The sequence below is a fragment of the Archocentrus centrarchus genome, chromosome 8, assembly GCF_007364275.1.
Source record: "Archocentrus centrarchus isolate MPI-CPG fArcCen1 chromosome 8, fArcCen1, whole genome shotgun sequence".
Taxonomy (NCBI): Eukaryota; Metazoa; Chordata; class Actinopteri; order Cichliformes; family Cichlidae; genus Archocentrus; species Archocentrus centrarchus.
In genome coordinates this window covers 29353236-29374753 of record NC_044353.1, presented here as the reverse complement: position 1 = coordinate 29374753, position 21518 = coordinate 29353236, and the positions used below count along the sequence as shown (strand labels likewise).

Below are 21518 nucleotides of genomic sequence, written 5' to 3'. Positions count from 1 at the left end.
CTACATTTGTACATTTCTACAGCAGACTTTCAATAAGACTAACTGCCAATAAGAAAGAGAACGTTTTACCTGTGACAACAGAAAAACTGGATGTCAAAAGCTTTGAAATTAAATACTCAGTGTAAATATTCAGTTCAGTATTTTGTCCCATTAAATAATAGAAAACATTTAATAGCTTGAACAATCAATGTGAAATATAAATTACATTAAAGCACCTTTTCAAGAATGAGGATATTAAAATAAATAAATTGGCCTTTCCATATCAAGACAGTACATTTTCATGGTAGTAATGTAAGGCTGTGCAGTCACACTGAATGCTCCCCGCCCACTGATGTAAAACATACAGTACGTAATGACACAACGTGACTCCCACAATCAACAGCAAATAACTCTGGTTACAATATAAACACCTATGGATGTGTAGCTCCATCAGCAACAACAAAATATTAGTAACAACTGCAGACGTGGTTTCCTTCAGTTCTTTTTCTTAAAAGAGAGCAAATAAAGGACAAAAGTGAGAGGATTGTCACTTATTTCTGCCACCTGGGTGAAGTCCTGTTAAAGATCTTAGCAAGAAAAAGCAAATCGCAGTTTCTCACTCACTCGTCATCCACGCTGGGAAAAGCTGCAGCTGATGGAACACGTCTACAGCCAGTAAAGCTGTCCTACAATGAAATCACTTAACTGTACACCATTCATGCACGAGCCTTTCATTTATGCGCCAATGATCCTGCTTAAACCTGGCAAACCAACAGTCGCGTGATCGGGTGCAGCGACACACATCGTACACTTTGATCCCTCAAGACCTGCAGACCTGCCTGCCAAAAGCATGCACGCACACACAGGCACACACACACACACACACACACACACACACACACACACACACACACACACACACCAAGTGAGAAAAGCTTACTGTGAGTATAAAATCGAGGGTAGAGGGTGTTTTGATGAGTACTTCAAAAAGTCACAAGAACATATCAAAGATCGAGGCACAAAGCTGCCCGTTTAAAACCCACCAGTACAAGTACCAGCAACCGGTGACGGTGGCTCCTGCCTCCACTGCTTTACATGGTGTAGAAAAATTCATACTTACTATGTTACAGTACACAGAGAGTGCCTGTTTACAGGGCCCCCCCAGACACAAATATATTTAATGCTTTGTTTTATTTGTACACTGGAAATTTGGTACTCTAAGGAAATTTTAGTGAACACACTATTTTAAAAATCATACAGCAATTAAAACACTCATAAGCTTGTTTTACATAAAACCCTGTACAAGTTAACATTACCATTCAATCAAAATAATTATTTAGAAAAATGTCAGAGTTTCAATAGCTCATTTTTTACAAAACCATTTTTTTGGATGTGAGAGAGATACAATATAATTCCAGGGACTAATTCAGTCCGAGTACTGGAGATCTAAGTCCACTGTGCCGTCTGTCACCACTAACCTCACCCTCTTGGGTTTAGTGGCACCCATGGAGTGTGATGTTGTAACAGGTCCATAGTGTGATGTGCCTTGGTGTTCCCCAGGCTGACACTGCTGCTGCATGTCTTTCCTGCAGTGCTCATCCTGACCTTTGAGCCCTGAAAATCCAGCCAGAGAAGCTGGGTTAGGCAGCTGGGGTCCACAGGGCTCAACGACCAGCCGCCCCTGTGTGCCTGAAGGCTCCATCAGGCAGTGGTAGGTGTAGTTTGTTGAGCCCAGTCCTGGGTAGCCCTCAGCACCGTCCCTGAGACCCAGGGTCAATGAATGGTCTCCACTGAAGTTTAGTACGTAAGGAGGACCTTGATAGCCATAAGGGAAAGAGGCTGAGGAGGCTGAGGACTTACTTGCTGGTGCTGGTGTACCAGGTGGTGTATTGTGGACCACTTGGGGGCTGCTGTGCTGAGACATGGGGGAAAGAGTAGAGCCAAAACTGAAATCAAAAGGATCTTGCTGAGTGTAACATGGCTGGTGTTTGTCTGAGGTCGGTGCAGTGGATTTATCCTGTTTCATACTCTTTTCCTGTGGTGACAAATAACTGTCGGACATTTTGCTAGGGAAGAAGAACTGCCTTGGCAGGACAGAAAAATTTTTGTATGCCATGTTGGCTTCACCACTTTCATGTTTGTCTGATGACATCTTAGTTTTACTGTAAGACTGAGAAATTGGGGAGTTGGGTTTATTGAAATGAAGGTTGGACCTGTTGGAGGGACCAAGGTGGATGTCTTTTTCAAACCCCTGAACAGGTACATTGCCTTTCTGATGACTGTCTGCACTAACGCAGAACCTCTGACTCTGATGAGTTCTCTCTACAGCACCTGGTTTTGCACCGAGCATTCTGCCTGTGACGGTCGGGCTGCCAGCAGCCATGGTGTCTTTGCAGGGTGCACTGTACAAGTTCTGACTCTGGTTGCCCCCCTGAAACTTAAGCACCCTGTGAATAACCGTAGACGTTTTCTCTGGAAAGTTGAATGGATTGTCAGGAGGATTGGGATTTTTCACAGTGAACAGCTGAGGAGAGAGGAATTTGTTAGACATTTGAGAAGACTGGACGGACTTTGTTAAGCAGCCCTGGGACACTCCTCTAATTGTGTTTGGCTGACTGCTTGGAAACGACTGGGATTTATTGGGAATGGTCATACGATGGAAGGGACCCTGGGTTTTAAGGTTAGCCGGGGTTTTTGATTGGCTGGTGCTGGGCTTTATGTTGATGGGGGGTTGGATTAAAGTAACAGGACTTTGAGGTGTAACAGAAGAGGATGCTGCACCAAGCAACCGAGGTTTGCTGGGTGCCAATAAAGGTTGAGTTTTTAGGTCTTCTCTGGACAGCCTCATTCCTAGATTTTTATTTATAATTCGATCTTTAGCCACCAAGTCAGAGTTGCCCGGGACTGAATAACTGAAACTGGGGTTGGGTAGGTTTCTGTCTTTGGAGGTATCCTTCGTTTCACATTCCAGAGGAACAGAGTCATTTTTGGAAGGCATTAGGCCTGGAAAAAACTGCAGATCATCACTGGTAAAGTTATTTCCAGGACTCGGAGGGCCAAGGTATGGCGTTTCAGTGGTCCATGTGTCGGTAGGACTGTGAGAGAGCGGACTGCTGAAAGGATCTGTGGGCGGATCCAGGGAACACAGATCTGATGGAGACGATGGAAGTATGTTCTGTGGCTGGTAATACCCCTCAAAGTTGAGACACTGAAAGTCAAGAATGTCATCACAGCAGTTTGTGAAGCTGGGCTCACTAGAAAGCATGTTATCTGCTGTTGCAAACGGGGGAGACTGTGACGGGGGCTGGATGACAGAATTAGAAGAGACTGTGGGCTTTTCCAAAGTCTGAGATGAACACAGGCCCTCAGAAAGCCGAGAGAGACTGTTGTCAATTTGCTGGAGAGTGTGACTAAGGCAAGTGGTGGGTGTTTCGACAGGCCCACACTTGTGTGTTCTGTCCATTTTGTGCCTTTGTTTCCTTCCTCCGCTGATCATCTCTGGCCTTTCAGTGATTCTGTCTGCAGCCAAGGATGCAACTTCAGTTTTACTGTCATTGAGAGGCGAGGACAGAGACAACGGTGAGAGAGACAAAGAAAATGGCGGCGGTTCTGTTTTCAGAGAGCTGTTGTTCAGTCTCTGAGAAGATGGGCACTCTTCTTTGAGCTTGCAACAATCAGGAAATCCTTTTTGTTTACCTAAAATGTGCCCCTTCATCTCCGTCTTAATAATGGTCTCTACTTTTAGATCAGGCTGTATGAGCTCCTCTTTACTGTCCACCTCCCAAATATCCTCCATCTTCCTCCGCAGTTTAATTACCGGTAATGGACAACCATTTAAATCCAATTCCAGCTCTTGCTTTTTTTGTGGCCCACTTTCAAACAAGCAGCAACTCTTTACAAAACCGTCTTCGATTTTTGTTTCCTGCCCTACCGCTGACAACAATGCACTGTCATTTTTCTGACTCTCAGTTTTTTCTGGCAGTTGCTTGACTCCAACCACAGGGTCCCTATCGATTTTCTCTTTAACCTCTACTTTGTTGCTGGCAGATTCACTGGGCCCACATACATTTTCAAGGTCTTTGTCTGATTTTGCAGAAATAGCAGAGAAATTTATAGCTTGCTTTTCATGTAGCTTCTCCCCTCTTTTTTTCAAACGATGCAATCTGTTTTTTGACTTCTTACTAGCCTGCACGTGAGCCTGAGCTGCCTCCATCTCCATGTTTAAAATGGATACTGAATCCATAATAGCTTTAAAAGGATCAAATTCCACCAACTCGTCTCCTTTTTCTGCTTTTAATGCCATATTTTCCAATCCTGCACTTTGCATTTCCCATACTTTCCCTCTTCTCCTCTTTAGTCGAATCTTAAAAAAGTCTGAATTCATCTCTTCTAAACCGCTTTGTTCAAGCATCAATGTTTTCACCTGATTTTTATTTTGAGATTCATCTAAAGCAGGGCTTTCAGAGACATCCTCAGCAGGTTCGCTCTCTTTATTACTCTCTAGTGTCTGTGCTTTCCTGACATCACCTTCGTCCTGCCTCTCTAACTTACACTTACGAGCATTCCTCAGTAAATGGCCACGCTGAGCTTCAGCAGGTCTAGAGCGAAGGACTCTGTTAAAAGGCGTTTGTTTCACAATCTTTTTGGGGGCTAACCGCTGCATTTCTGTTCTCCTAACTTTGACTTTATTCTCTCTTTTCACTTTGCCACTCTCCCCTGAAGAAGGGGCTAGGTCCTGCCCTACCACTGCAGGCGATTTCAACTCTGCAGCATTTTTAGAAACCTGATCTAAGGAAGAATTTAGACTTTGTTCAGAGTCTAATTCTGAACTGCGAAATGTACGTTTCTTCAGAGGTATGTTGGACTGTGTGTGCGCTGGTGTGTTGGTGTCTGGAGTAATCGTAGCTTTTGCCGAAATAAGTGACTTGTGAGGTAGTGGGTTGAGGCTAGTGGCCGGTGGGTCATTTTGCCTCTGCGGCAACTTAAGCTCCAAACTCCCCTCACTCAACTCAGTCTTAACTGTAGCTGAAACGTCTTTGCTCAAGTGTCCCTTGGTGCTTGGTTTATCTTCTGCTTTTCTTTTCACTGCTCTGGGCCTTATCTTTCGTCTCCTTATAATCCTCCTCTGCACTGAATGATGGTACCTACCTCCATTTATTTCAGTTTGTTCTGCTTGCTCCTCAACACTCTCTTTGGAGGCTGAGGTAGAAAACCCTCGTCCTACATTATCTCCCTTTAATCTCCCATCTATTAATGACTTATCTTTCCTTAAAATATCAGATAGCAGAACCTTTGCCTGTTTTATAACAATGTCATCTTCATGCCTACTTGCTGGCTGATTACTCAGACCAATTTGTTCTGATCCTTCAAGAACTCCTTCCTGCACACAAACCTCCCCGGCTGTATTTTTAACACCCTGGATGTTTTTTTGCCATTCACTGGACATTTTGCAATCTGACTGTTTCACTTCTTCCAGTTTTTTGTTACTTTTACCTTCTACAGCTTTTGATACGGCTTCTTTCTGCCCTTCTGTTTTGTCTTTTAAAACCTCCTGCTGCTCCTTTCTTATAAAACCAGTCTCATCTTCTGAAGCCGTTTGTATTTTGATACATTTGTCGCTCCTCTTTTTCTCATTGTGGGATGAGTCACCCGTGTTCTCGCTTGTATGCCGCTTCCTTACGCTACCTTTATCTATGGCCTTGAAAAACATTTCCCTCACCCCTCTGTTACCGTCAGCCGTGCAGATCTCTGAACTTCTGCTCTGCCTCTGCTGAAATCTGGACATTCGTTTTTCTGTTGCTGGACCCGGACCCTGGCTCTGCCTGCTCCTTCCTCTTACTTCCCCTCTTTCTTTCCTGTCTTCAGAGTTTTTTCCACCTTCTGAACTTTGTGGCACTGACAATCTTGTCAGATTGACTGTAAGGTATTGCTTCAGAGATATTAGTGGATTGTCTCCAGTCTTCTTCAATCCATCTGTGTTACTCGCAGATGAAGCTCTGATAGTCTTGCACTCAGTTTGTTTAGCAGCTGGATTCTGAGTCGTGGTGATGATGCTGGTTTCGACGCTGCCACACGTGTCACTCTGGCTTTCTGTGACTGCAGTTTCAACATTCTCTTGCTTTACTGTACTGCAGATTTTGTCTACCTCATCAGCATGGCAAACAGTTGTAGTGTTAGTTGTGTTACTGGACTTCGTCTGGTGTGTGAAGGCGGTGCGAACCATGCTTTTTGTTCTTGAAGAGGTCCTCATGTGAACGGGCTTCCTGCCCACCACTCTGACGGGTCTCCCATTAGGACCTGCGCCTCTTACTGCAGGTCTGCTTTTCTGACAAACTGACATGGAGGAATTCAGAGTGAAAGGCTTCAAGTTCACCGTACTGCCCTTACTTTCTTCCCCAGTCATATTCAGTCCCCTCGGCCGGTTATCGCTTGGCCTCACTTCCTCCAGTTGTAGCAGGAGTGCTCTCTCTTTGCTTTTTGGATCCTTACAATTGAGTAAAAACTCCAGAGAGTGGCGCCGCACTCTGACTCTAAGGTCCTTTAGAGTAACCTGGGACAAAAGTGGAACAGTCCGCCGCTGTTTGGCTGTAGAGGAGGTCTTTAGTGGGTGCTTTCCTGATCGTCTTTGCTTCTCTTGCCTCCACTTCTTTGTCTGACTCAGTTTTCTGTTCTTCAAGGCATTTCTCCTCATCTGCTGAGTGAAGGAGTTCCTTGAGGGGATGGCTATGAAAGAGAGACAACAACAAAAAAGCAAATTAACTTTTTGGTCTTCTATATAAAAGCACTTGTTCTGCTTTTCTATCCTTTGAACCACTTTATACACAGAGTCTAGTCTATACTGCAAACAAAGCTTGTGAAGACAATGATGGCAAAATGCATCAAGAAGGTGTAGCATTTTTTTTAAAAACAGAAAAAAACAAAGCGTGTCCACACTGCAACAGTGGAACACTTAACAAGTTTAAAATTAACCTTCTTACAATCTAAATACTTTAAGAAACTCCTTCGAATATGGCAAAAAAACATTAAGTCTTGATTATTTTGGTAAATATCTGTAATCTTATTTAACAGTTATTCTCCAACCTCCAAAAACAGTGGCTTTTCACTGGGGTTTCCTAGAAGTTATTTAAAGGAAAAATAAAAATCTAAACTGAGAAAAGAGCTGGGTTTGGTTTAGAGTTTAGTGTCCTCTGGTAGGGGTCCAGACTAAGGATTTTTTTTTTTTTTTTTTAACCTTGTTACACAAAAATAACCACCACTGCCTCGCCACAGGTTCCACCAAGGAAGGTCTGAAAAGGTAGATCAGGTGAGAGCCCCTCAGAGCTGCAGGAAAAGCATTCATGATTCAAGTTCAACTACATAAAACGTTAAACAGCCTTTACTCCCTCTAGGCAGATTTTGTTGACCAAAGGCTCTCTCAGACATTTTGGGTAGAGCTGAACTAAACTGGGTAAGTTTGGGCTTTGAAAAAGGTGATCTCGAGTCATATAGTGATGGGAATTCCAGCTCTTTTCAAAGAGCCAGCTCTTCAGGCTTGGCTCCCAAAGAAGAGCCGGCTCTTTCAGCTCCCAAATGGCTCCTTAGATTTTAATTAAAAAAAAAAAAAAAAAATTGTAAAATGAATTACTATTGTAAATGCATTAGGTCTATATCAAATGTTTATTTATATACTCAACATATAATAGAGTGCTCCAAATACAAATTATAAAACAAACAAAAAAACAAAAAAAACAAGAGCTTTTGAGGAGTTGACCCTGTTTCTCCTGACTGATGACCTGCCCTGTTTTGTTCTTCTAATTGCACTGAGGGATGAACAATTCGTATATGGCTGTGCAGGTTGTTTGTGGAGCCTGCTCGATATTAAATTTTAAATTTGCAGTCTACACTCTGTCTATCGGAATAATCCTTTAACGCCAGGCGATCGCTGCTGAATCGCGGGTTTCCTGACCTTACTAGCCGCGAACAGCTGATTAAGAGGTAGAGTCTCGCTGCAGTCAGCTGGTCAAAGGAACTTGATCAGCTGTTTTTGTACCGTAACTCCGCGACCATTCGTGCTATCGAAAAAATTCAAACGGTTCCTGAAAGCTCAGAAATTGCACTTCACAGTCATGTAGTGGTATTACGGTATTTGTTGCAGGAAGTCCACAAACGCCGGTACTTTTGAAGTACGCTGTGTCTCGTTCGACATGTTTGGAGGTATAAGGTTAAAATGTGTCTAGTGTTTACTACGTCTTCCCTCACTTATTTTCCTCACCGTTCCCGCGTGTAGCCTCTATATGTAACTTCCTTTAGCTCTTTCCTGTCTTCGAGCGAATTTTGTAGGAGCCCCTCCCTCTCTGGTGTTTGTTTACTCACTGCACAGTATGTCCGTGGACCCTCCCCTCCCGATCATATGCTACCATTCATCTTAACCAATCACGTGCGGCTTCCACATAAAAAAAAAATGAAACGAACGAAAAGAAAAAAAGCAATGGCTCACTACCAGGAGTCGGCTCCCGTCGTTCACTTCAAAGAGCCGGCTCTTAGAGCCAGATCGTTCGCGACCACTAAAGTCAAAAGACAAGACAAAGTAAGAGCTTTGTAGCAAAAATGAATGATGAAAAGTAATTTAGTAAGTTCATCCTGATTATCTTCCTTTCATAATCACTGGAAGCCAAAATTGTCATTTGAATTAAAACTCCAGCCCAGCTCGGGTTAATGCTCCTTCTTTTCATCTCCAAATAAAACATCCACAGGAACACCGATCAAGCTTGAGGGGAAAAAAGAAAAAAGAAGGTACTCTATTCTCCCTCCAGGATTGCATACAGTCTAATCACAACTAAAGCTCCACCATTATTAATCATCCAAATGGATTAATGAAATGATAAATATAAATATTCTAATGAGGAGTTCTGATCCGTTTGCGAGTGGTCCCTCTTAATGTTTATGTTGCCCATCCCCGAGGAAAATCCCAGCTAATTATTTTAAACCCCACATAATAAATCCTTTGTTTTCATATGATTACATAAGCATACGTGCAAGACCTAACGCAAACAGATAAGAACAAAAGGATATTAAAAGGTTTAGCTTTATTTATAAATGAATAAGTAAACATATTTGTAGATTGTGGTGGCCACGCATATATTCAATATTACACCCTTTTTAAAGGTATTAGATTTTACAGGTTATGGATAACTGCACTCTGTGTTTCAGACTTTCATCTGGCAACAAATAGTGAGACAAGGTTGTTGATTAACAGCTGACTGGCTGCTGATCTTCTTCTTAGTTTATCACAGCACAAAAATGTTCTGCGAACCCAAATGACTTTTCAGCAGCAGATAACCAAAGTTTTAAAGCAGGTTAAAGGTCAACTCATGATTCTGAACCAGATTTCTATCAAAATTGGCACATAAAGAGTTCCACATGTAGATTTTTAAAATGATGGTGTCATGATAGCTTTGCAGTTTTAATATCCAAAAGCTGCAAATGTATGTAAAATCTGGACAGAGGATTTCTTTTAATCTGAATGATGTCACATCAGGATTAAAGCTGCACCAAAGTAAAGAATTAGGCAAAAATCAATCAATCAGCATTTGAGTATTTTCACAGTAACAACAGGGATTTTCCTCAATTTCAAAAAGGCCTTAAGCACAACTACATACAGTTCAGGTCACGACACTGTGTTAACTTGCCCAATAAAAGTCTATGGATTTTCCCTTTAAGTAAAAGACCTCTGATTTTACTCTGGGGGAAGCCAAAACCTTTTTAAAAAGGATTACTTCACAGGATATCCCAAACTGGTTACCTTTAAAGATTCCCGAGTGTATTCCTGGTGTTACCGGCCTTGTAGAAAAGTGACCTTTCTCTCTGTGATGACGAAGATATCTCTCTCTCAGGCGGTACTTTTGACCCACGGGGTCCTTTGTTTCCTCACATTCAGGCTGTTTCCCTCTGTGTTTGAAGTGACCCTCTCCATTCCTAAAGAAGAGTTAAAAAGGGTTAAAAAGGTATGAATATGAATAAAATCTGCTGCTCTGGGGACAAACAGAAAGACAATGTCTGATCAGATGATGGACACACCTCTCACAGGTGCAGCATTCACACATTTCATTGCCTTCACCAAAAAAGCTGGCACCATAGTAACATGTGATCTCTTCCCCAGGTGCTATGGGTCGAATCACTTCAACGCAAGCGATATTCTTCTCACCAGGGACGAACTGGGCGGTGAAAAAGGAGGAAAAAAAAACAACAAAGACAAAGACAAAGGTTGGTTGGCCCATGGGAAACAACAACAAAGCAGTTAGAAGGCAGAAGGGAGGTCTAAATCTCTACTTAAAATACAACAGTTAATATGTAAATAACATGTAAGCATTTATCAGAGTACTACAAAAATCATTTCAATTTGTCAAGTGTTGTAAGTGCATGTTGTGAAGCATCATTGCAGATTACCTTGCAGTTTGGTTTGCAGTCTTCAGTGCAGACGGGCAAACAAAAAGAAACATATAAAAAAAAATTTCAGGTTATTAATAAAATCACACTGTGACTGAAAAACTCAAAATTTTGTTGTAATTGCGGTTAGAATAAAATATTCTTTAGAAGTTGGAACCAAGACACGAAACACAACAGAACAGCTTAAATACAGAATGGCTAAATAAAAATAAATTATGACAAAATAGCTCAACAAGGTAAAATAAATAAATTATGCCCAAAAAAAAAAAAAAGTAGCTTAATTAAACAAAAAAGTACAATAAAATAATGTGGCTCAATAAGTATAAATCTAAATGAAATACAAATACTAAATAAAGGCTTAATATATTAATATCATAACATATGGCATAGTGATTTTATAAAGTTAATTAGCTGAAAATTTAATAGAGCACATTGAAAATGTAGTAAAACGAGCACAGCATATGCCAGGTGGCATTAAAGTGGTTCAATATAACAGGGTGTGACGTGGTGAGACAGCACAGGGCTAAAATAAACTGACAGTTGATTTTGTGCTCAGCAGATGTTTTATGCTGTAAAGAGTTATTGCATGAGGCACGAAAGATCTCCTGAATCTTTCTTTATTAGTGCGAACCAACATGTCATCTGCTAACACGATTTTCTTGTTCTTGTAACTAAGACGTCAATAAAGCACATGAGGAACAGGCAGAATTTGATTATAATTTGTAACTGTAATTATGATGAGGGTACAAACATGGGTGCAAACACGCTGACTGCTATCCCTGCATCACTGCACACTGTGGGTGAAAACTAAGTTTATGATAAATCTCTTTTTGGTACACTCTGGTGTACCCTACAAATTATGTACATTCATCAGTTTGAGTAATGAGCCTAAAGTGGGCCTATTATGCTCATTTCCAGCTCCATATTTAGGGAAGGTTTGAATGATTCAGTTAAAAAAAAAAAAAAACATTATTCATCTATTATTGGGCTTTGGTGAAGCTGCTCAGTTCTGAAACAAACTGTTTTCGATCCCTTCCTCCTTAAGCCAACTTCATTCTGATTGGCTGCTTCTCACAAACATGAGGTTCAAGATACACCCTCTCTTTGTTCCTTTCACAGAGAGCAAAGAATTGGAAAAACTGTTCAAAATAGAGCCGTCTGAAGACTGAGCTATTGGCCCACAGAGATCAACTGCATGGACACCAACTACATCATTTGAAACTTGAGCTACGATTAAAACGAGTATCCATCAAATGAAGAAACCTGTTTTTTTAATGAAGTGAATTTCCTTTATTTATAATCAAACTGATTAAACTAATGTAAATAAATATAAATTAAAAAAAAAATCAATGTGAACTGAATTATTCAAGCCAAAAACAAATACTAAAACTCAACTAACTGCACAGCCATAAGTACACATATAACAGGAAATAAGAAAGCATAAAAGGTCCTCTTTATACTTGTGTCCAAAAATGCCAGGAGGTCAGAATGATTTTTTTAATAGACTGTAATCAAATCACAGCTGCATTTGCTGTAGAAATCCTACATTTAAAACCTCTGAATTGTAAAAGAATTACCTGCACATAGAATGAACTCATTATTTGAAACTCTGGCCATGTTCAACGAGTGTGTAACAGTACATATATGGCAGAAAATAAAGAAAAGCATAATAGGCCCACTTTAAGAGAAAAGGCATGACCTAGATTTCCATTTAGATATATATACATATATGTATAAACCCATCAGTCGTGATGGTAAACACACTCACCATGGTTAATGAAGGCTGCAGGCCCAAGCCAGAGCTGAGCGCAGCGTTTACGTGTGGAATACATCACGCTAAAGTCATTGACTCCTGCCCTCAGCACAGCACTGTCAGCAGGGCTCAGCTCTGCTATGCAGCCCAGCAGGACCTCCACCCGCTCTCCTACAAACCTGCAGAGAAACAATTCAGGCGTCACATATTCATAGCCCTAAAAAAACAACACAGTACAAGACGCAGTGCTGCAGCAGCGGCAGCTCGTGATGCTGCTGCATGTGATTACCAGTGCCTAGTGGAGGTTATCTTTGCTCCGTTGGTCTCTGAGGAGTATCTGTCACAGGACTCTATCTTGACACCGCTATCCAACAGGAAGGCACTGAGGTAACGATAAACCTGCAAATATCACAGATGGTTGAGATTGTGCTCTCACACTCAAGAGTCGGTGATAACCTCATACAAACCTAACATAGATAAAATAAATGTTAACACACAACATTTTTGCTTTATGCCTACATGTTGTCTCAGCAGCTCCTGTCGATGGCTCCCCAAAGCATTAAAGTAGTCACCAGCCAGTTCGCCCACCGTCAGAGCCTCAAATGTAGCGTTAAAGTCATGCGTACGCTGAAACCGCAAAAGGGTCTCTTTGAGGTTACCCCAACGTCGGATCTCTGGTGGGGGGCTAAAAAAAAAAAAAAAAAAAAAAAGAGAAATAAGAAGAGCAGAAATGCTGCAGGACAGAAATGAGGGGGTACAGCATTAAATTTAAGCCTTAAATCATAAAAATACTTTTTAAAAACATTATTGGCTTCAAATGGAAGAATGTGAACACTTGAGAAACTTGATTATATTATGATTATGACACAAGACCACAAAAAAACCCACCAAAATCAGCCACACAGTCAAATTTACAGTAGAACTAAATGTTATCTACATTTATGTTGTTATAAGCTAAGATAATGATTAGTAAATGTGCATCTTTGCCAGTAATCTCCCCCTACTTCCCCATTTTATTGAATATGGATGCACGTAAACATGCCCAACATGTGCAAGCAGTTTTTCCATGGGCCTTTGTGGAGTCACTACACCCATACGTTTGATTGGTCAAGATATAGTTGAGACAAAGAGGCCGTGTTACCTGACTTAACAGAATTCTATGCATTTTTCCGTTATCTCTATCCATATGATAAACAAAAATGCATTTTATATGCATTTGCTTACTTTATTACAATCCTAAACTGGATTTAATTAAACGTATTTTATGCAAAAAAAAAAAAAAAACCACCAGCATCTATTGGCCTTTGTACCTTCAGCGTTTACAAGCTGCTGTTTCGCATCATTTCTGTGTCGACTGAAAGTTCGAAAAGTTCTGAGATGAACAGCTCACAAGCTTGTTCAAAGTCCAGTTATTATTTAGACAATTTTTCTTTCTTTGAAAAAAGGAGGCATTTATACCAGTTACAGTAAAGTAATAAAAAAAGAAATTAAACTGGTATCGTAATCAGCAAAGCAAATTTTAAACATCTTATCTGCCCAAACTTTTTCAATCAGTGCATCCGCAATCATAAAAATTATTTTAAAAAGTGGTTCTGACTAACCATTGATAAAATACTTCTTTTTTTTTAAACTAAACAAGAGTTTGCTGTTGGAACTGTGAGCGCATTCATTAAAGTAAAATTCAAGTTTTTCTTTTTAATTGCAGGGACTGAGACAAGAACGTTTACTTGGCCACATTCTCATCATTATTGCATAATAACTTTCACCGAAGATACAGTTTTTGCAGTAGGCCAGAAGTGTCACTGCATTACAGTCTAATCGAAAGCAATGTTTTATAGAGCTCGGATGCAGCTTTAACAGGAAGGAATGGATCGCAAATTCCTGGAGTGATGATTAAGCTGAACAAGTGCTCGAACAAGTTAATTTATGACTCACGCTGTATATGTCAGTGTGCTGTGGTGATACTTTTAATCGCAAAAATGTTCACAAAAATTCTCTGAATTCATCAATTTATGTTTACAAATTTTAATATATTTTTTAAATGTTATTGGCTTTTGTTTGTTTAAATAACAGGAATTAACCGACTGGTGTGGGGACGATAATGGAAATTTGTATTGGGTCATTTATGAAAGAATGAAAGTAACAATGATCCTGAAAATGTATGTATTTTTCTAACACTACAGGCTTTTATTTTGTTTTCCATTTCTAATAACTACATTGTAATAGTCTGCGGTGAACCATGACTAACAGAACTGGTGTGGCAACATTTACTGCCACAGAAGCCTCGAGCCAGACATTTAAAGCCTGAAGTAAAAATGAAACCAGCTCAACTGACAGAAATGAGTTGGCAGAAAGTGACAAACACTTTGAATGTTTCTGGACAAACTCACACATATACAAACAATGTATTTGTTGAGATTTAGTTTGAAATAGAAACCTGGAAGTAACGAAGGATGAATAAACAGCCTCACTATGAAAACTTCATTGTGATTTGTTGTTGATCAAAGTATTATAGCATCACCAGTTCATCTAATGTAATAGATAGGTTCCTGTATAGACAGATGATACACTTAGTGTTTTTTTACTACTTTTTGCATAAAAATGAACATAATAATGACATTATAACATTTTACAATATCTCCCCCCATATTGATAGTAGTATAAAATATAAATAATTTGGAAACAAAATTGACTTGCTGAGCAGATACAACACACTAAACTAAATGTTTAGTGTGTTGTCTTTACTGACATTTTGTCAGTAAAGACATCTTAGGGACTGTTACCCACTGCTATTTTTTTCTAAACCGGCAGTGATTACATTCTTTGCCAGCCATTGCACTGGGTAGTACTGGACTCCATGATCGTTGCATTGTTTGGCAGAGTACCTGATGTTCATTTTGTGGGTGCTGAAGCCCAGCAGAGGGTCCAGCACCAAGCGGGTGGCCAGGTCATCCGTCTCACACAGCTCCTTCACACTCATTCTAGTGCTTCCGTCCATCGCCTCCCACCATCAGCATGCTGAAACCACAGACATCAAAGTAACGCTGTGACAGCAGCAGCAGCAACAACAAACCACAATCAGCTACGAGTTTTGCATTTCTGCACATCACACAGTATTTGCATTACGTTTCTCACCGGTGCTCATAGGCAGCCTGCCATATAACCGGTCTATATCTGTATTATAACACGATGAAGGACAGTACATAATATGGTTCCGTGAGACGGGAATGTGGTTGTGTTTCTACTAGCTTCCACAGTGCATTAGCTTAGCAGGATAAATATGTTATCAGCTGAGGGAAGGAGCGGAGAAGCTAATGCTATGGCCTGCAGCTACAGAAAAGGACTGCATCCCAGCGCTGAAGAAACAGCGCAGCGATGCACGCTTGACACGCTTATGCTGGTTTCCAGAACCTACCTGGGAGTCTTTTGTAGTCAACGAAAGTATCGTCAGGTGGACCGTTTAGCAGCAAGCCGCGCGCTCGCTTCGCTCCAGCTCTCGCTCTGCTGGCTGTAGGAAAGTTAGCCTAGCAGCAGCACAGCCCGCTAGCTCTCCGCCGCCTCGCTGGCTCTCCCCGAAGATGGAGTCTCCTCGTCGCTTATGGAATTTTTCCTGCTTCGCGCACAGCTCCAGATCCCAGCCTGAATTTCAGGAGGGAGACGAATGCACGACACCGGGGAGCAAATAAGCCACGAAATGTTTGTGTTTTGTAGCCGCTAACTAGCTTTTGCAGGCTCGTCTAGTAGCAAAAGTTGATGATGAGCGACGTCCAACGCAACCTAACTAGCTGTTAACCACGCCCCTCGTGCTGCGCCATTCGCTTAGGTCAAGGTCAATTTTACAAATCAAACCAGGGGCTTTGTTTTAAGCTCTGTGATTGGCCAGACCATTCTATGGGCGGGGCCAATCCTTGTACTAGGTTTACTACGACGTGCAGAGGTGAGTGTTTTCTGGTAAAACGGCCTCTACCTCTATTTGGCTGCTGGAAGGCATTTCACACAATCACTCGCAGCTAATAGTACACAGGATGCAGTCATCAGCAGCGACACCATAACCTGCCTGAAAGCGCTGTTAATTACACATCTCAGGCTCATCGGGAGTAACTCAGTGCTTTAGAATGTAAAATTTACACACTACAATTAAAGGCTAGGCAAGGATCATTTTAAGTTGTAATTACTGAGATGACATTCTTTAGATTGCATTAGGCCAATAATAAACACAAATAATAAGCCACTCTACTGTCTCATCCATAAATTTGAAACACCTTTCTTTGTAAACCTAGTTGTTGAAAAAGTGGTTCCAAAATATTATTTAAAATACAAAATAGCTCTTGAGATTCAACCCCTAAATTGCATTTTTCTTGATGAAGAGGACAAATTCATCTCAAAGTTTCCTTCCTTTATTTATATAATCATATTTATCCTCGACTTTCACACTCCATTAATTTCCACTGCCAGCATCTTTTTCTGAGAAAACAAAAATACTAGCACTGATTTGCAACCCTGATTCCATACATCTAAAAAAAACAAAAACAAAAAAATTGCAAACGTGTTAAAAGCATACAAAATGTTTTTAACGTCATTTCATAAGTATTTGTCACAGATGTGTTATCATCTCCAAATAAAAGTAATATATCCATTCAACCCTGTTACTCTAATTTCAACCCTGTTACTCTAATTTAACCTTGTTACCATGTCATTTTTAATAAAGTAATCATAAATGTTTTTCTTAGTTCTATCAATTGTCTCTGTAATAGTTTGAATTATTACCCCAACAATTATTAGTGTTGGGGTGGCTGTAGCTCAGTAGGTAGAGCAGGTCACCTACTGATCGGAAGGTCAGTGGTTCGAATCCTGGCTACTCCAGGCTACATGCCAATGTATCCTTGGGCAAGATACTTAACCCTAAGTTGCTCTCCGACCGTTCTGTCGGAGTATGAATGTGTGTGAATGCTAGTTAATTAAAAAAGCACTTAGCTTAATTAATGATGGAAGTGCTTGTATGAATGGGTGTGCATGGGTGAATGTAAAATGTGTTGTTTGAGTGCTCTGAGTAGGAAAGTGCTATATAAGAGGTAGTCCATTTACAAATTAAAGAGTAGACTTGAGAAAGCAGGAAAAGTATTTATTTTGCAGTCATTTTTGCATTTTTTTAGCTTACAAAAATAAATGCCAACTTCTGGACCACATGTGAACATGTCGCACAAAACAACTCTCAGCTTTTTAAGGTGGTGCCTCTAAGCAGTCTTACATCTTCACCCTGTTCTCCCATGCTGCCAGTAACCAGGATATGCAAACCTCTTCTATATCCGTATGTGGTAATCTTGCTTCTACCTTTTTAAAGTTCACTTTAATGACCACTCACAGTCTGAAAAGCACATTTTGCACACTTTTCTTTAAATTAGAAATGTGGCTTTACACAGATTCTGATCCTTTCTGAGCTCTGCCAACCATTTCAGCCCTGCTGTTTGAAACACAATCTATCTTTCTGTGCTTCTATTTTCAGACACACTGTATGCAGACACCTCGCTCTTCCCTGGATTTTTGCCAGCCACTAATCTGGGGTGCTAAAATGTCTTCATTCTACGGACAGGTTTCAACTGGAAAGGTAGTGCTGCTGCATATTTTAAAGGGTGTCAACCATTCAGGATCCCAGTGACGGCGCTTTACGAGGAGCAGAAGTGGAAAGCAGCAGTGGCTCTGTCATCCCAAAGGCTCAGCTGGAGTATTTTAAGTGGCTGGATGACTTTATTCACATTATGGTTCAGCTATCAAAGAGTGTGTCTTTCACCTCCTTGGAACAGGAAACTGTAGCTCCCTTCAGCACCGGAGGCAACTCCTCTGGTTGTCCCGAGTTATGCTTTCTCTTTTTATTACTAGATTTATTTAACCCTTAAGCAACCAAGCTGTTTTAGTGACTGTTTACACATCCAAGCTTGTGTTTCATTTTTATACTTTATTATTAAGAAAACTGCATGCATAGCATACAATGTTGCTGAAAACTTGAGATCCCCTAATCATTCCCCTGTAACACTATACGCATGAAGGGTGACAAGGAAAAAAATGCACTGCTGTACACTCTAACTAGCTCATGTCACAGTGTGATACAGCAGCCAAGAATGAGACCAAGAGCACATCTTTCTGTAATTTCAACTCTTTTCTATCCATCATAGCAAAATAAACCTTCCTAGCAACCACAAATGCAGCTGGTGTCAAGAAATATAACAACATCCTTGCTATCAAAATTTCTCTGTCCTACATTGTCCCACACGAGTATTCTCTGCCCCACATTTCATTTGTTGGGATCATGATACTCCCCGCTAATGGTTAATAAAGTATAAATCAGGACAGAAATGATAACAAAGGACACGAGCCTCTGAGCAGACACACTACAACCTCCAGCTGAAAGTTTTCAGACTGTATGCTGCATGTTTCCTTCACAGCCTTCAAGCCTTTGCTGGCTCCCTAAATTTGCACAGATGCACCAAAATGTTTCAGAACCCGTGCAGGATGTCAACCCGCAATGTGAGAAATAAGCCACCTAATATTAATTTTGCATGCATAAAATGCATAGAAAGTTCTATTTAATTGGCGATTGATTAGAACCCAGCCAGAGGCCACACACAGAAGGCATGTAAGTACATACAACTCACTGGTTAAAATCTGAGTCAAAAACTAAGGAAATCTGTTTGTTTAGTATGGAGCGGGTTCAGCCTGGTCATTTAAGGGTGTGTTTGCTCTTTAAATGGGTGAATGTTTGTTTATGGACAGACAGCAGAGAGCTACAGTTTTCCAATCCCATCACATTGCGATTTAATTCCAATCTCTTTGTTTTCTTCTGAAAAAGTTAACCTCTAGAGAGTCTAAATACATGAAATATCATTTGGTTGAACTTCTTTGTGTGCTTTTTCCTGGCTAAAGAAAAACATATTGAATTACCAACTTCAATATCTTGAATTCCTTTCATTAATTAAATTGATTACTTTTGAACCACATTTGCAGGTTAAATAAGTACAACTAATCATTTCACTGTAGTCACCTTTATTGTTGAAAGGTGAGTGTGTGCATCTGCCAGCTTCCTGTTAGTAGACGTGGTGAAAGCATTAATGTGAGCCCCATCAGGCTGCTTGCTGTCATAGCCTTTACTGTGACTGACAGACACCCATGTGTCAGTTTTAACCGTCCAATGATGCGAGGGTAAAATTAAGTCAAATCTTTACATTTCTAAAATTAAGAAAAAGCTAAATAAGCACGTGGGAGGCTGTGATTCTAACTGTAATAAAACAGAAGGGGCTGGCAGCATGATGGTACCATTTCAATTTTCCTTTTTAAAAAAAAAAATCATCCAGTTCACACTCAACATGATCAGCTGTCAGACTCTTTGATTTTCTAAAGCATCTCTTGGTGCTGTCTGAGCCAGCTGAAATCAGATAAATAAGTAAATGCACATGCAGGGGATAAATGGGCCAACCGTGCCACTGACTCATCCTCCAAGTGTTTGACAGACAATGAAGCCAGCCCCCGCAAACGAAATAAAGCAAAACAGCCTTGAGGCAGGAAAGATGTGGAAAAAGTTGCACTCTCACACCCCTCCAACGACGCCGCTTTCACTCTTCGTGCGAACAGCTTTTAGTCATAATCGGAAAGATGCAAAGAAAACCAGACACAAATGTACAAATTGTTTTATTTCTACCTTTAAACAGACACAAATCGTGATTGACTTGAAAACAAATGAAATACAAATAAAAATACTGTTAATTTCCATTGTGTTATCTTAATCGTAATAATCATTTTTATTTCTACCCAGCGACAGTGCATGGTGCAAAACATCCCTGATTGATTAAAAAAAAAAAAAGAAAAAGAAAAATCCTACACTAAGAAGCTTTGCATTATTTGGGGTTAAATTTATTAGTAAAAACAAAATGGAAAGAAAATGTGATGAGAGCGCAGATCCTTAGAGGTAACAACTGTAAATATAGAGAAGCAATCTAAAAATTTATAAGCAGAGGTTTTTACAGCTATGAAATGGAAGTGAAAGTGGCCTTTATTGGACCATTGATCCAGGAGCCAAAGGTCTGCAAGTCCCACATCTCTCTTACAGGGGCCACTTAATGTTGTGGAAAACGTCTCCAGCCTTGTATGAACCCATTGTCGTCCTATAATCACAAAATCCCATATTTTCAGCTCTCTTTGTAAACCACATCAACTTAAACACTGCCCCCAGAATTCACCAGCAGGCTGAGCCTGGGCTTAATTTAGCCACTTAAAATTTTGAACAAAAACTGAAATCACTCACACGTACATATATCCTGTAATAATGGCATTTAAGCTTATATTTTACTCAGTACACGAATCATACCATTTTATTTGAATATATTTAAATTTCACTTCCTGAGTTGATCTTACTCAATGTGAATCAAACATGAACACACAGTCTGATGCCCCCCCCACACACACATACACACAACAGCCTTCTCCTGCAGTTAGGGGTTACAATGTATCCTGTTAGAATACCATCCTGCACAACTTTCTAGCAGCCACCACCTACACTGGTTTGGTAGAAATCACTGTAAGGCTGGAATGACTGGTTTTAATACCTGGAAAGCTGCGGTTGTGTGTGTTCATATGAGAAAACGAGGACAGATGAATGAAATCACAGATCAATTATGTAACGGGGCAAAAGGTTATCAAAAAAGGACAGTGAGACACCCTGAAACGCTGCAGAAAGATTTTCCAGCAGTTGCAACAACCTGTGCCGAAGCATGGCCCGCCTTCACTGGGAACACCCTGTATGCCAACGGGGGAGAGAAAAAAGAAGAAGAAAAAAAAAGGACCAGCTCTGACATAGAAGTAAGAGATTGTTCCTATTAAAAATTCATGAATGTGGAATCTGAATCAAGTCAAGGTGATTATATATGAGGGGCAGCAGGTGCTATATTCGAATAATATTCAACAGCATATATTTAACTCTGTCTATGGCTCTTATTTGTTTTATTTTCTGTGGGAATAAATTCTGAACATACTTAAAGCAACAATGACTGCACTCACAAGCAACTCCACAATCTGGCCAATATATTTTACAAAGCGCAATCTAAGAAGCATAGAAAATCATCTACCTCACTGCCATACAGCACTAGCTGCTCAACCTCGCTTATAACTGAAACTTAATGCTGGATTCAATTGGAGTTCACTGTACATGATTATCTTTAGTATCATCTTCATGGTTTTTTCTGCTCAGACTCCCCATGCACACATAAAGGCCAGTTATGATTAAAAAGAAGTTCCTTCCCCAATATCAGGCTTTAGCTCATGTTTTGCCAGTTTTAACTTGCATGCAGCCCCTCATTTAGTGTGGGTTTTTACA

At 40.4% G+C, this 21518-nt stretch overlaps 1 protein-coding gene across 1 annotated transcript; it reads right to left on the bottom strand.

Annotated features, from left to right (window-relative positions):
* Positions 1-876: 876 nt before the first annotated feature.
* Positions 877-15938, bottom strand: kmt5c (lysine methyltransferase 5C). Its single transcript, XM_030736149.1, has 9 exons — positions 15573-15938; positions 15043-15175; positions 12677-12842; positions 12447-12556; positions 12173-12336; positions 10405-10424; positions 10036-10172; positions 9761-9933; positions 877-6702 (listed from the first exon to the last, which is right to left on the bottom strand). Exons 2-9 carry the CDS (start codon positions 15153-15155, stop codon positions 1406-1408), a joined length of 6180 nt encoding a protein of 2059 aa, XP_030592009.1. The 5' UTR covers positions 15156-15175; positions 15573-15938; the 3' UTR covers positions 877-1405.
* Between the last annotated feature and the right edge of the window lie 5580 nt (positions 15939-21518).

What these genes read in the sequence shown, in the direction of transcription:
- kmt5c (XM_030736149.1), bottom strand. Translation starts at nt 15,155, where the DNA reads ATGGACGGAAGCACTAGAATGAGTGTGAAGGAGCTGTGTGAGACGGAT. An exon ending in ACCCACAAAATGAACATCAG is followed by an intron (nt 12,843 to 15,042) that starts GTACTCTGCCAA and finishes TTTTTTTTTTAG; the next exon opens with CCCCCCACCAGAGATCCGAC. An exon ending in ATAACCTCCACTAGGCACTG is followed by an intron (nt 12,337 to 12,446) that starts GTAATCACATGC and finishes GTTTCTCTGCAG; the next exon opens with GTTTGTAGGAGAGCGGGTGG.